The 15577-nt window shown below is 39.0% G+C and overlaps 4 protein-coding genes across 6 annotated transcripts; 3 read left to right on the top strand and 1 right to left on the bottom strand.

The window, feature by feature from the left end:
- Window position 1: 1 nt before the first annotated feature.
- LOC120013030 (protein unc-13 homolog) lies at window positions 2-5232 on the top strand. 2 transcript variants are annotated; one of them, XM_038864645.1, is made up of 5 exons: window positions 2-140; window positions 2064-2948; window positions 3056-3511; window positions 3629-3815; window positions 3934-5232. In XM_038864645.1, exons 2-5 carry the CDS (start codon window positions 2064-2066, stop codon window positions 4908-4910), a joined length of 2505 nt encoding a protein of 834 aa, XP_038720573.1. In that variant the 5' UTR covers window positions 2-140; the 3' UTR covers window positions 4911-5232. The 2 variants fall into 2 exon arrangements, with proteins under 2 accessions (XP_038720573.1, XP_038720572.1); XM_038864644.1 differs by lacking the exon at window positions 2-140 and adding an exon at window positions 785-1678.
- Window positions 5233-6057: 825 nt separating this feature from the next.
- LOC120011801 (multiple organellar RNA editing factor 2, chloroplastic-like) lies at window positions 6058-8737 on the top strand. The gene is made up of 4 exons (XM_038862922.1): window positions 6058-6551; window positions 7022-7119; window positions 7236-7301; window positions 8274-8737. The coding sequence occupies exons 1-4, from the start codon at window positions 6127-6129 to the stop codon at window positions 8414-8416; spliced, it is 732 nt and encodes a 243-aa protein (XP_038718850.1). The 5' UTR covers window positions 6058-6126; the 3' UTR covers window positions 8417-8737.
- An 856-nt stretch (window positions 8738-9593) lies between these two features.
- On the top strand, window positions 9594-11531 carry LOC120011763 (50S ribosomal protein L28, chloroplastic-like). The gene is made up of 2 exons (XM_038862872.1): window positions 9594-9855; window positions 11147-11531. Exons 1-2 carry the CDS (start codon window positions 9654-9656, stop codon window positions 11377-11379), a joined length of 435 nt encoding a protein of 144 aa, XP_038718800.1. The 5' UTR covers window positions 9594-9653; the 3' UTR covers window positions 11380-11531.
- Window positions 11532-11596: 65 nt separating this feature from the next.
- Window positions 11597-14769, bottom strand: LOC120011762 (peroxisomal membrane protein PMP22-like). 2 transcript variants are annotated; one of them, XM_038862871.1, is made up of 8 exons: window positions 14612-14769; window positions 14410-14525; window positions 14167-14265; window positions 13721-13822; window positions 13463-13538; window positions 12438-12508; window positions 12223-12308; window positions 11731-11888 (listed from the first exon to the last, which is right to left on the bottom strand). In XM_038862871.1, exons 2-8 carry the CDS (start codon window positions 14479-14481, stop codon window positions 11837-11839), a joined length of 558 nt encoding a protein of 185 aa, XP_038718799.1. In that variant the 5' UTR covers window positions 14482-14525; window positions 14612-14769; the 3' UTR covers window positions 11731-11836. The 2 variants fall into 2 exon arrangements, with proteins under 2 accessions (XP_038718798.1, XP_038718799.1); XM_038862870.1 differs by having other exon boundaries at window positions 11597-11888; window positions 14410-14688.
- Window positions 14770-15577: the final 808 nt, after the last annotated feature.

Here is a 15577-nt window from a genome sequence, read left to right on the forward strand (position 1 = left end):
ACACTAATTGAATTGATGAACAGAGCTTGAGTGTGTGGTGTTCAACATCAAATGGCGGTGGAAGAGTATTTGTTCGGTGTGTGGTGTTCAACATCAAATGGCAGTGGAAGAAGAGTTTTTGTTCAGGTGAATTTTGAGAGGTCAGTTTTTAGATCGGCAATGCCAATCATGGTTTGTGGTAAACAGCCTGCAGAATGTGTTGTAGTTAGTTGCTGTAGCCTCTCTAAACTGTTTAGGCAATGATTGTAGATGTTTTGGATGCCATAATTGGCTGTGAGAGGTTTTCTTAGATGTTAGCGCTAGAGTTGAATCAAGTTTTAAATCTTATGGAAGGCCTTTAAATCGTCGAAGCCTTTGTCCCAATGACCTTTTAAGGCAGGCTAGATGAATCTATATAAGAAATCAAAGATATCTCGTTCACCTAATATGTATATAGATTATATTATTGAAAGCATGTGTTCTCACATGATTCAGCTGTGCAATGGAAAGAACTTGGTTAACTGATTAAAGGAAAGAACTTGGTTCAAGTATCAAACTGTCAATATCATAATTGCTAGAAAGAATACTCAGGTCACTTCGACGGTCTATGAATGAGCCAGAAACCTTCAATTGGGCTTTTGCTTCTTTGTTGTGTGGGCCAAGTGGCATGCGAATGAGGGTCCATCTAGATACAACCAAGGAGTCAAAATTCAAAGAATTCAGCCGGCTTACCATTAAATTAGCAGGAATTTTCCATAGTATTTCCCTATTTCTCACTCACATGACCACACCAGTGGCTCAACCTAAATTAAGAAATCCCAAATTTAACAAGCAAAGCAGAAATACACGGAATGGCAAAGGAAAGGCTATTAATATCATATGATCCTTGTTTTCCTCGCAAAACAGCGTTGTCATTAGCCAGTCTCTCTCTCCCTCTCCCTGTCTTAACAGACAATTGCTGTAATAATAACCTAAACAAAAGCAACCCGCAAATTGTTCTCTTTCAATTTAAAAGAAATGCCCACCTTCTCTCCCCACCCTCCCCCGCCGGATATCTGATTACAATTGTCGCTGGAAGTTGTTCCCTATCCCGCGCGCCAGCTCCATGGCCCACCACCACTCCCGTAGGGACTCCTTTTCCGGACCCCTTCGCGGCCCCACCGTCGACACCGACCTCGACTGGCCTTTCGGGAAGCTTGATGGTATCGACCGTGACGACGTCCGTGAGACGGCGTATGAAATCTTCTTCACGTCATGCCGCTCCTCCCCGGGCTTCGGTGGTGGTCGCAATGCCATCACGTTTTACTCCCACCACGACAACAACAATAACAATAATGGCGGTTCAGGGGATGGAAGTAGTGGAGGGCCCGGGTCACCGGGTGGGCGGACGAATTCGGTTGTGATGACACCAACGAGCCGGATAAAGCGGGCATTGGGTCTGAAAATGCTGAAGAGGTCGCCTTCGAGGAGAATGTCGAGTATCGGGTCGGGGATAAACGGACATGGAGGGTCCGCCCCCTCATCACCGAATTCGCACGGGTCCGGGTCGAGCCCTGGCTCGGGGTTTTCCACGGTCCCTCCACTATTGAGGCCTAGAAGGCCGCTCACGTCGGCGGAGATAATGGGACAACAGATGAGGGTGACGGAGCAGAGTGACAATAGGTTGCGAAAAACGCTCATGAGAACCCTCGTTGGCCAAGTACGTGTATATATAATAATAATAATAATAATAATAATAATAATAATGTTCTTTACATCCAATATGAGCAATATATGTTCTTGTTTTAGCCATTAATAACTGAATCCAAGAGAAATACATTCCTTAAGAAAGAGAAGTTCAAGAATGCCAATTTCTTTGAATTTGCCATTGGTATTGAAAAACGTATTCTTGGTGGAGTTAATGATCCAGTTTCTTATCATTTAATTAATTTTACATCCTTTTTTTCCTTCTGGTAATGACTAAAGAGTTAATTGCATTCATTTTTCAATTGAAATTTAGAACTTTTGTGAATGGATTGAGTTGCATATTGCTTGTAAGTAAATTTCAAATTTAACAAAATCTTCTTTGGCATGGATTAATACAGATGGGAAGAAGAGCAGAGACCGTAATCCTTCCACTGGAGCTACTTCGCCACTTAAAACCATCAGAATTCAGTGACTCACATGAGTACCATTTATGGCAGAAGCGTCAGCTCAAGATTCTCGAAGCGGGTCTCCTCCTCCACCCATCAATCCCTCTAGACAAGTCCAACACATACGCAATGCGCCTGCGTGAAACAATCCGAGCCAGCGAGACAAAACCAATCGACACTGGCAAAAACTCGGACACAATGAGAACACTCTGCAACAGTGTGGTCTCCTTGTCATGGAGAAGTGCCAATGGAACTCCCACTGATGTGTGTCATTGGGCTGATGGGTTCCCTCTCAACATCCACCTCTACGTTTCACTCCTTCAATCGATATTTGATATCAGAGACGAAACATTGGTTCTTGATGAGGTTGATGAGCTTTTGGAGCTAATGAAGAAGACATGGTCTACATTGGGGATCAATAGGCCTATCCACAATTTGTGTTTCACTTGGGTTCTGTTTCAGCAATATGTTGTGACAGGGCAAACAGAGCCGGACCTTCTATGTGCTGCTCATGCCATGTTGACTGAGGTGGCGAATGATGCGAAAAAGCCAGACCGAGAGGTTGTGTATGTGAAGATGTTGTCTTCTGCTTTGAATTTGATGCATGGATGGGCTGAGAAGAGGTTGTTTCACTATCATGACTATTTTCATCGGGGAAATGCTGGCCTTGTTGAGAGCCTTCTTCCTTTGGTGTTATCGGCTTCAAAGATTTTAGGTGAAGATGTTACAATCACAGAAGGGAAAGGGAAAGATAAAGGGGACACAAAGGTAGTGGATTCATCTGGGGATCGTGTCGATCACTATGTAAGATCTTCTGTCAAGAATGCATTTGCAAAGGTGCGTGTACAAATTTTTTTTTTATGTTTTCATTTAGTTTATACCAAAAATAGTAGTACAAGATTCCTCTGATATGTATATATTTTTCCAATTGTTAATTGCAACAGGTAATCGAAAATGAAAATGCTAAATGTGAAGCTGCAGAAGTGAAGGAAGAGGCAAGCGAAGCTTTACTTCATTTAGCTAAAGAAACAGAAGATTTGGCATTGAAAGAAAGAGAAAGTTTCAGTCCTATTTTGAAGAAATGGCATCCGATTGCAGCTAGTGTAGCGGCAGTGACTCTGCACCAATGTTACGGAGTGGTACTAAAACATTATCTAGCCGGGACTGCCACGCTCACCAATGAGATGGTTGGGGTGTTACAAAGGGCCGCAAAGCTAGAGAAAGTCTTGGTTCAAATGGTTGTGGAGGACTCCGCTGATTGTGATGATGGAGGCAAGTCAATTGTGAGAGAAATGGTTCCATATGAAGTTGATTCTATCATATTGAGGCTCTTGAGGCAATGGATTGAGGAGAGGTTGAAGACATGGATGGAATATCTTAATAGAGCAAAAGAATCCGAAGTAAGCAATGTGTTTCTTTAGTGTTGAAAAGGGCTATAAGACTTTAGCATATTAAAAAATGCCCTTTGTTTTCGTACTCGATGCTTAAGAGTGTTTCATTGCGATATTTTGTTGCAGACATGGAATCCGAAGTCCAAAACTGAGCCGTATGCTTTGTCCGTTGTGGAGCTAATAAAGCTCGCAAAGGAAGCTGTCGATGATTTCTTCCAAATTCCAATTGGAATTACTGAGGATTTGGTTCATGATCTTGCTGATGCTTTAGAGAATCTCTTCCACGAGTACACATCCTTCGTTGCCTCATGTGGTAAGAACACACTTGTTTCTTACATATTTCATCATAACCGATGTCACATGGTGAACAATCTAATGCGAGAATTCCTGAATTTATTTGATTGTTTTGTTTTAATCTTAATGTTTTGCAGGAACAAAGCAGAGCTATATCCCAATACTTCCCCCGCTAACTAGATGCAACCGAGACTCAAAGTTCCTAAAGTTATGGAAAAGAGCTAGCCCTTGCAGTGTTGGTGGAGTTGAAATGCTTCCAATTGGAGTCAACGAAGGTCACCACCCTCGGCCTTCAACAAGTCGTGGAACACAACGCCTCTACATCCGCCTCAACACCTTGCATTATCTTCTTTCACACCTGCATTCCCTTGACAAGACGCTCGCTCTCTCCCCAAAAATCGCCACTTCAACGCGTCATCGTTTTGGCAATGGCCGTAGGAAACGTGCAAATTCTTCTTCTTACTTTGATTTTGCACAGTCAGCCATTCTATCTGCCTGTCAACATGTATCAGAAGTAGCTGCTTATCGCCTCATCTTCCTCGACTCAAATTCTGTTTTCTATGAAAGCCTATATGTTTATGATGTTGCAAATTCCAGAGTTAGGCCTGCATTGCGGACACTTAAGCAGAACCTCACTCTCTTGGCTGCAATTGTCACAGACCGAGCCCAGGCATTAGCAGTGAAAGAAGTGATGAAGGCCTCCTACGAAGCCTACTTGATGGTTTTACTTGCTGGAGGATGCTCTAGAGTATTTTATCGATCTGATCACGAGATGATTGTTGAGGATTTTGAAAGCTTGAAGAGGGTATTCTGCTTGTGTGGAGAAGGACTTGTGCCTGAAGATGTGGTGGACAGAGAGGCAGAGACAGTGGAAGGGGTGATCACACTGATGGGAGAATGCACCGAGCAACTAATGGAAGATTTTAGCATCGCAACTTGTGAAACCAGCGGAATAGGAGTCGTCGTTGCAGGCCAAAAATTACCAATGCCTCCAACTACTGGAAGGTGGAATAGATCCGATCCAAACACCATATTAAGGGTGCTGTGCTACCGGAATGATCGAGCAGCCAATCAGTTCTTGAAGAGAACATTCCAGTTAGCAAAGAGAAGATGAAAGGGAGCATATTTGGGGAGGTTCAGAGAGAATCACACTCTTTTTTTTTTCAATTCTTTTGTAGCATTCTGATTACTTATACAGTGCCTGGAGGTGGAAAGGCTTTACCAGCTATGGACTCTATGCAGAAGGAGATGAGAGTTCAACGTGCGCGGTCCATGAAGTCGAAAAGCTCCAATGTTGATAGCCAAGAAGATGTTCAACTCCTACTGTAACTCACCTGTTCTAAATTATATTTAGCAGGTCATGCAATTTGATTTTTTGAAGTGATTGCAGTCTGCTTCTATTTACCAGAGAAGTTGAAAAACAATTTGTTAACAGAGCTACCATTCTGTCAATTGCTTTTCTTTTCTTTTTATCTTGAACTAGTTTTACATATTGTGCGAAGATGGGCTTTCAAGCAACTTCTAGTTGGTGTTAAAATTTGCAGAGATGATTATAGAATGTTGTTTGAAATTAACAAGCTCCCTGGGGCCAGGAAGTGCATTTTCATACTTGTATATGGAGGGAATCACAACTATTAGGGTTATGAGTCATTTTTCATGGGCAAAATATAACATTTGGTCCCTCAATTATATCGCTAGTTTTATTTTTGTACTTAGATTTTTTTTATTCTTGCAATCATCCTTAAACTATTCAAAAGAACCCCATATGTCCCTCAAGTGATTCAGGCATCGAAAAAAGCATGTGTAGCAGCCCACATGGCATATGTTATATACATTAACAATGCTTCTGACCTAATTTAACACATCGGAATATCAATGTATTAAATTGAGAAGCTTTTGAAGTTAAGATCCACTTAACATTCAACACTCCACATTAATACCAACCAACATAGGCAGGCGGGGTGACTTGTTAACACATTGGAATACCAACCAATATAGGCCAGGTACATTATGCACATGACATTTGTGTATGGGTTAGGACTCACTTAATATCTAACACTCTATATTAATTGAGAGCCTTTTGGAGTTACATTTTGGATTCTCACACATTTTCTATGTTGTATTCTTGTATTGCATAAATGATGATATAATGGGCCGTCATCAATTGATATAGTTAGTCCAGCCCAGCAGAAAGCCCAAAATATTTTACGCAAGCCCAGGTCAGTCGAGGATGAAGATAAATACCGCCCATATCCCTAAAAACCTCCATTGTCGAAAACCCCGTTTCTCCAGTCCTCTCTATCGCTTTCGAGAGCACTCTTATCCCAAAAATGGCACATACCCTAGCTCGCTCGCCGACCACCGCTGTCATGCGCCACCTATCTCTTTCTCTTATCCTCCCCAAGCGCCTCCTCTCGACCACCGCCATAACCCGTCCTCCTCCCATCACATCTCCCCTTCTATGCCGTCGATCTATTACTCCTCTCTCCCATGCCGTCGGATCCATCCAGCTCGGTCAGAATGCCTCCCGTTTCGCTATCATCAGGTGCCGGGTGAACAGAGCTGGCAACTCTGGTTACTCTCCCCTCAACTCGGGCTCCAATTTCAGCGACCGGCCTCCTACGGAGATGGCACCGCTGTTTCCGGGATGTGATTATGAGCACTGGCTCATTGTCATGGACAAGCCTGCAGAGGGCACTACAAAGCAGCAGATGATTGATAGTTACATCCAAACCCTAGCTAAAGTCGTTGGAAGGTAATTTGGGTTTTTAAACTCTTTGATTCTCGAGGATGTATGGGAAAATAAAGGGAAGTGATGGATTGTTCTGCTTTGTTCTCCATTAATTAAAACTTATCTTGTTTCATTGTGGTTTCTGAGTTGTTATTGCCAGTGTATCATTTAAGTGTTTTTTTCTGGCTTAGATTTGTACTATTGTTACCCGTTTCTGGTTTCTTCTAAAGTTTAAGACTGATATCTTATTAATTTTATTTTTTGGCTCTGAAATTAATTGGCAGTGCAAGACTTTTATTCACTTTTTTTTTTAAAAAAATTGTTAGTTTTGTTGTTAATTTACGCTATTATGAATGTATTCTTTCTGGTTTATTGGTTTAATGTCAATCATTACTCGAGCAGTGTGTGTGAATGTGGTTTTTGTAAGTGATGCATACAATTGATATTTCATGGATTATTTTGGTGTTTGATTTCTTTCGTTTTTTGTGTATCAGTGAGGAGGAAGCCAAGAAGAAAATCTACAATGTTTCATGTGAGAGGTATTTTGGATTTGGATGTGAAATTGACGAGGAAACCTCAAACAAGCTTGATGGTATTTTCTGAACTTTCTTATTTAGTAGATTTTTTTGATGAAAAAAGTTTTTCATTTGTAGATTGTTTTGTTCACTTAATTGATAGAACTGAGAGAATGATTATTTCCATCAATAGGCCTACCAGGTGTTCTCTTTGTGCTTCCAGACTCTTATGTTGACCCTGAATACAAAGACTATGGGGGTAAGTCTCTAAGCTTCTCAAAGACTAAAAATTGTTCCTCTGTATTGCTAGTCGTACGATCTCATTAATTTGCATATGCTGTGTCATACTGTTGCGAAATGCCCATATAAAGGTTATTGTAACAGTCCATTAGAGAATAGCAGATACTAATGGTATTTCTGTGGCTTATTTCCCCTTCCTCCACCTCTAATGTTTCTAGTCCATCTCGGCAAAGCTATTAGCCTTAAGTGGGAAATTTCTAGTTTTGAATGCTTATGGACTCACATCTAAAATCCTCTAAACCTTTTGTGTACCTCTATTCTATGTAGCGTTGTGGAATCATTTGAGATTGTAAAAATAATGATCTATTGTTATCATTTCTTTGTTATGTTACCTGTGTTAATGGGTATTCAACTGCAGCTAGGTTGTTGTGATGCATTAAATTAAATGGAGTGGGTGTTAAGAACACCCTTTGACATTTCCTTCTTCTTCCAAGTGGTTGGTTGTTTGTCCAATTTCATGTGTGTGGCCTGTGGGTTATTGATTTTGTCTTAAATTCATTTGATTATTGGTTATAGAGCTCTTTTAAGACTACCATTTGCGAAATTTATTCTAGGATTGGTTCGTGTTGGTTCCCAAATACTACTTAGGTTTGAAACTGGGTGAGAAGTTTGGATTGGTCTGTATGATTGATTTTGCAGTGTATTTATTGAAATTTTACATTACTGAGTTAATAACTGGTTTAATAGTGGAGCTGTAGAATATGTAAATATGTAATATAAAATTGCCTGACTTAAAAAAATTATGTAGCTTATTCTAGATTTGGAGTAGTCTTCATTCATTTTGTTGGAAAAGAAAATATACTGGTTTCTAGAAAATGACTTGACTTTTGATGTTATGTTTGTTGCTGGTGCCAACCTTATGTGACATGTTTTGCTAATAGTGGTTGAAATTTCTAATCTATGATAAATTGTTCATTACCTTGTCTTGTAGCTGAATTGCTAGTGAACGGGGAGATAGTTCAAAGAACACCAGAAAGACAGAGGAGGGTGGAGCCACAGCCTCAGAGAGAGAGAGACCGCCCCAGATACAATGACAGAACCCGATATGCTCGCCGCAGGGAAAATATGCGGTGAAAAATTGTTTTGGGGGGGGGGGGATCTCTGTATGGAAAAACAAAGGTAGAAAGGGAAGTGTGACGTTGTGAAGCCCTCCATCCATCCATGTCTGGCTGTTGTGTTTTCGTTGTGGTTCTATTTCAGGCTAGTTGATCTTGATTATAAATATTATATGCTTTTGTGGTTGTGCATTGGAATGTGCATACAAAACTTGAAGTACCTTAGGCAAAATTGAATACTAGCTACTGCACTGCAGGGTAAACTTTGGTTTTAATTGTCAGTACTTTGTTAATGTTAATGTTTTTCACAATGAAAGTGATTAGCTGCAGTTCCACAAAACCTTTGAAATTCATTTTGTTCTCATATAAGCTGACCCATGTACTTCCATATGCTTCTTTCTTTGCCATAAGTTCGTGTTTTTAAGCAAGAAGCCCCAGGTGGTGTGGCCATCCGAACCCTCATGGTTTTAAGTTCCCCTTTCCTCCAAACTTGAAACTCATCATTCCCTACCTCATTATTTAACTTTCTTTGCATTTTTTCTATAATTGTACCTTTGGCACTCATGTCTATGGTATTTCATAAAGGTAATTTCATACACATAAGTGTCACACACGAGTTGGACCTCTATGAAAAACCTTTATGATACCATAGACATGAGTGCCAAAGGTACAATTATAGAGAGGTTTTTCATATAGGTCTCGAGTTGGAGTTTCTCCTCCACCTCCCCAGTATTCAAAATTGTACCTTTGGCATGTTATAGGGGTGGGTGCATGATTTTATCACTGGGAACAAAATTTTAAAATTATTTTTGAATTATGCTTTCAAATGATGTAAAACAACAATAATAATCAAAAGTTAATGGGCCTTAAGATCTATTATTCATTGCTGCAGAAAAATAATATATATATATATATATGTAATATTTGTAAAAAAATGAAAATTGCGAAAGACAAAAACAAATATTGTTGACTTGCTCAACAAATAGCAAACTTGATCATGCAAGAAAATTCTAAAATTATTGCAAAATTGGCACTTACTAAAATCAAAATAGGTGGACAATAGTTGGGTATCTTAAAGCCCATGGACCTATCCAGTGGCATTCTGTGTGAGCTATACAGCCCATGGGCTATCTAGTGGACAAGAACTGTTGGGCCCATGAAACGCAGATATCCTTATCCAACCATACCCATTCCATTCCAACTCTCTTCTCAAAATTACCACCAACACTACGAAGATTAATTCCAAGGAGAACGCCATGGCAGCATCGGCAACAGCAGCGACGGTTTCTCTTGGGTGTGCTTCCTTCTCGAAGAGGCCACCGTCTCTGAAACCAAGAGTGGTTTCAGACCTAAGCTTTGTTACTTCGCAATTGAGTGGAATTCAAATTTCCTGCCACCCATCAGTCTTGGAAAGACCTCTCTCTGCTCATTTCAAGCCTGCTCTTCAGCCTGTTGCCCGTAAGCTTCTTTCACTCAGTTTCCTTCTGATAGGGGAAAATATTTTCGATTTTTTTTTCCTTTTCTTTTTTTGCGCTCAACTTTAATTCACATTTGTTTGGGACACAGGAAAATTGAGAATTTTTATTCGAATTGCAATTGAGTTTCTGAAGTGAACATGGATGAAGCTTGATGTACATTTGAGTTTGCATATATGATGGATTGATGGGTATGTGTAGATTGACACATACCGTGCTAATTTTTGAATTCCTACCAAGTATTGGTCCTAGGTAGAAAGACGTGAATTTCGTGTGCATGTTCAGTTTATAATTTTTGATGGGTATATGTAGATTGATTCCTGTTGGATAAAAAGGGCTAAGGGTACTTCGTTCACTGCTACATTCTTTGGGTGATGATTCTGAGTACTGAAAATAGTTTATGTAATGAATTAGTTGATATTTGCTAGTGGATTTGGAGAATGCCACTGGAATTTTCTGCACCGTGAGAATTGGGGTTTTTGTGTTGTTTCCGATGGATTGAATGACCATAAAACTGAAGGGAATATGGATGAAATTGGGTGTGCAATTACCATAAGAATGAGGTTTAGATGTTTATGCATTATAATAGGAAAGATTTGGCTGTGTTCTTTTAGCTTTACACTGGAACATCTTTAGGAGTTGGGATATGAGCTTTATTTCCTCTCATCCATGAGAGTCGTTTCATGGATGTAACATCCATGTACAACCATTATTTCTGCTGTGCCGTGCACACTCCTTAAACTAAACCTCTTTTCTGATATGGGGTTTCATTAAGCTTTCCTGTATACTTTAGCGCCCGAGACAAAATATATGAGCTTACCTTTATCTGTTACTACCTCCATCACATCATCTTTTATAAAACGAGAATGTGTAAGTAAACTTGTATTACTATTTTCTTTCACACTACTTAAAACAAGTGCAATGTACCAACAGAAGATAAATGCTTTGCCTTCCTTGTAATGTTTTTGTTCACCGTAAGAGTTCAGAAGAGCTTTCAGATAAGTATTTACTGCAATCTATGTAGTTGGGAGATTTTTGTTTTACTGTAAACCAAGATCCCAGCTGGGTTCCGTTGCTCAAAGTGTGATGTTTGAACAAGAAAGTTCCAAGTTATTATTTTCCTCTTGAAGGCATGAAAGACCAAAACTTGTTTGCCTTTTAGTTTCATATAATATGGCTCTGTGTTAATCATCTATAACCATTTCCTGATCTTTATTGAAATTAGTTTAATGATTCATGTGCATTTACTTATCTCATAAATGATCTATTATCAGGTAGAATATGTCCTTTCACTGGGAAGAAGGCTAACAGGGCAAACAAAGTTTCTTTTTCAAACCACAAGACGAAGAGGCTGCAGTTTGTGAACCTGCAATACAAAAGGCTTTGGTGGGAAGCCGGTAAGCGTTTTGTAAAACTGCGTTTGTCAACCAAGGCATTGAGAACAATAGAAAACAATGGACTGGATGCTGTTGCCAAGAAGGCTGGAGTAGATCTTCGTAAGAAATAACTAAACACTACATCCATTTACTCTCTAGTTTTTGTGCCCTCCAGTTTCCTGTTTCTTTGTAATTTCCCTGCTTACTCTGTTGGATACTTCTGAGAAGATGAGTTAAGTTATTTATACAGTTAATGTTACGTTCTACACATATTCTGGATTCACTTTTCTCAGACTACATATCAAATCTTGGCCCATTGTTTCTTGTCAATTCTGTGAAAATTTGGTGTCATTTTACTCGGTGAGTCACAGATATTACTCACTTTACTTATTAGCTGCACAAAAAAGACCAAGAAAGACATTTGCTGTGAAAGCAGGCAACTCAAAAGGCTTTACAATCATCCTACTGAAGTAACATTAGGGGCGCTGAGCAAGTTATTACCAATGTACTAGGCAATAAACAAACATACATAGTCTATGTCCTCTTGATTGCAAATGAAAAGGACGGGCAGGAACAAATTCGCGTAGTCTACGCCTTCTTGATTGCAACAGATCTTGCTTTTAGATTCAGAAAGATTGCCCTGAAGTGAGGTAGCATCAAGAGAAATAATTCCGTTAGTACTAAACAACACGAAAGAGATTGCACGCTACATATTACCAGCTAATTGATTAGTAAAAATTACAACGGCCAAGAACAACTGCAGTTAATCACTAGCCCCTCCTGCTATAGTAACCAAAACTGGCATAAATACAAAAATTACCCAAACAGGAAGAGTTCAGAATTAGAACACACTGAAATTATCGACTAAGCTTGTATAAGTGACTACGCAGATGAGAGATGGACACTCATGGGATGATGAAGGCAGATTGATAAAGAGAAAGAGGAGAACAAAAGACAGAGACAGAGAACGTTACCAGCAGGAAGCAACAAAGCTGTGAAAGAGAACGCGGAACTGCAACGGCATGTACTGATAATTTATCCAACCGACAACAGGCCAGAACTGCAAGTCATAAGCATCAAGTTCTAGTTTTTTTTTTCTATTTTGGGCTTTGGCATATCACTCAACAGGTATAGTGTTTGATATGAGAAGAAACGTGAAAAAAGAAGAAGAAAATTCTCGTCCCAGTACCTTCCAGGCAGTCAACTGAACGGAAGGATAGTCCTTTCGAAGTTTACTCTTTACCAGAACCCATGGTCTTCCTGCATTGCCAGAAAAGAACTTAAATTTTTAGAAAATAGAAAATTGTGCAAATAAAAACTTTTTTGATTAATTCAGTTAGTTCGTGTTTTTGTACTCTAAAGCATGAACATTTTCCAGGAAAGACGACTCGAATTGTGTATAACTAGAATGTGAAAACAGTGACAAGACCATACACCTGACAACGTTATAACTTATACATATTAGATTTAGTGGAAAAGTCGAAAGAGAGATACTTTATATAGCATATTACTGATAAATAAAGTACGAATAACATGATGTTTGACTCACTGCTTGGTAGTCTCCGCATGCATGAGAAATTAGAGACGGTGAATCTACTTATAGTGTTAATTGACGTATGTGGTAATGACAGGTATAGGTATGTACTGCTAGAGATATGATAAAACACGAGGCAACACAGCAATGCAATTTCACAACTTTGATGGTCTGATGCTCCAGTCTATGTTTCCAGTTCATAAAAAAAGGCCAAGTTAAAATCATTTTGTTAATTGGAAATAGAGTGAATATACATTTGGCTTGACTTCGGTTTCTGGCCTGTGTACAATAATTCCAGCTAAGCTTCAAGAAGAACATAGTCATCTGATTAAAACAACCGAGAGGTAGGGGGTAATATGCCAGGAGACCAGCAATGTTATCTATTCCATAAGAACTTTGAAGCAATCGTGTTTGTTGCTTATATACAATGAAGACCTTAAAAGGCCAACACAAAACAGATGATGAAGATAATTTGGGACAGCGAAAACAGCTGCAGCGTCAAAAATCGTAACAACAAAGATACATCAGATTTAAAAATTCAAAGACCACAAAGTGGAATTTTGGCACATCCTTAATCTCGATAAGTAAAGTTCCTGATATAAACAAGCTTTCATTGATACATTGAGATATGACATTGCTATCATCAGATTGAAACAGATAAAATCACAATTAGGACATACCTTCAACTACCAAGCCATAATACATCATAAAAAACATGTTGTTCCAAGGAGAAGAAGTTAGTTGCTCCAATATCACCTAAAAGTTAAAAAAAAAAAAAAGAAAACGAGTTTCATTCACCAAATTTGAATGCGGATATCACCATTACCACATAAATGACCACAACAGTCAAAATAAGAAAATCATAAGAACACTATTAGTAGGCATGAGACGCTAAAGGGCTTAACTGAAGCAGAATTTAAATGATACCAGAAGTGTACCTTCTTGGCAACCGTTGCTTTACCCTTCTTCCCCTTGAAGATAATTTCCATTAGTTTGTGAAGGAAGTGCCCAAAAGGTCCTGAATATGCAAATCCAAACAACTGCAATGCAATTTGAATCTCATATGGTCAAGAATTTGCATAAGAATTTCTATAGAGCAAGCACTGTAAAAAGATTTTCAAAAATTGGTGTAGGCGATTTCATGGTTTAACTATGAAGTCTACCTACACAAGCTGTAATACTCCGTTGATTTCAAAATGACACCACTGTATGACAAGTCAAATGGTCAAGACACAAATCACATTTTCTTTTCCATCATTTTCTCAGCAGCCAAAAAGAACCCAAACTCTGACCAAACCCATATGAAGAGTTGCAATCCCAAAAGAAAAAAAAAAGAAAAAGAAAATAAATTTAAGATGGACTGATGGAGAGTGAACAAACATACCATGAGAAGGAGTAATCGTCTGAATTGAAGCTTCTTGACGCCAGAGATCTTTTGAGCGATTGCATCACTGCCTCCAATTAAAACCCCTGAAGTGATTGCCTGATAACCCATCAACAAAATAACATTATTAAAAAAAAAAGGAAAAGAAAACCCACTTAAGGGTTTAGAAGATTAAAGGAAAAGAAGAGGCATATAATGAACAGAACGACCATAGAAGAGATTGATCAAGAATAAAAGAAAGACCTTGGTCCGTAGCGGGTGAAGTTGGAGTTGCAGAAGATATTTTCTCCATGCTTGTCTGACCATATCAGACATGACTTCTCCTTCAACCTTGATCAACCCTCTCTCTCACGATTCCACTTCAAGATTTTTGAGCAAGAGTTAGAGTTCAAAGGACAAAGAGTCAGAGTAGAGAAACACAGATCAAGACTCCAACTTGTCTTACCAGGTCAAACGATTCTGGTCAAAAAGAATATTTGTTGATGAATGAAGTCGCTACCCAGACCAGTAGCATAAACAAAATAAATGAACTAATCCGTCGCACTCTCATATGTATTAAATACATTCACCTGCTAAGTTTTTGTTTTCATTTATTTTTATACTAGCAAGAGGCAGGAAAATTTTGAAAAATTTAATCCTCAAGGAAAATGAGGGCCGAGGATTGTGACTAGGAGTGGTAAAAAATTGATGCCGAATCATACAACATCACCATCATGTGTTTATGAAATATTTACATGTTCGGATCAGGTTAGAATTGAAATTCGGACGTATTTAATTGATCAAATTTATATTGGTTTAAATTCGAACAAGTAAATAGAATAATAACCTAATCCAGGTTAGGGTCTAAACATGATTTATGTGTTTGGACTCAAACCCAATTTTAAATCGAACAAAAATTATAACTTGATTTAATTCAGGTAGAATAAATTCAATTATTCAGACCGGACAAAATTTTATCATCCCATAGTTATCACCTAGTGAACGACCAACAACCCCTTTTGTTGTGTTGGATGATGCACGTGTTTAACAAAGTTTCAAACATAGGGGGCTGAAGTCCTTCATTGGGCCCACCATGTTATTAATAAAATCGATGGCCCATTTCCAGCTCCCACGTGCTTAGCAAAGTTTCAAACATAGGGGGCTGAATCGGCTGATCCGCTGAAGTCCTTCATTGGGCCCAATATGTTAGGCCCATTTCCAGCTCCCTCGTCGGTTTAATGGGTTATCGGACAGAAGAAGAAAAGCCCAATTGACCAAACAATTCAGTTTCGTTAACTTAATAAAAGATGTAGTTGTGTTGGAAACGGGCCCAAGTTGAGTCGCACCTTGCACGGATAAGTTGATTTTGTCAAGCTTTATTTGCATCCCACTATTTTGAGTATTTTCAAATTACACCCTGACTTAGGTTGAT

Source organism: Tripterygium wilfordii, chromosome 13 (genome assembly GCF_013401445.1).
Source record: "Tripterygium wilfordii isolate XIE 37 chromosome 13, ASM1340144v1, whole genome shotgun sequence".
NCBI lineage: Eukaryota > Viridiplantae > Streptophyta > Magnoliopsida > Celastrales > Celastraceae > Tripterygium > Tripterygium wilfordii.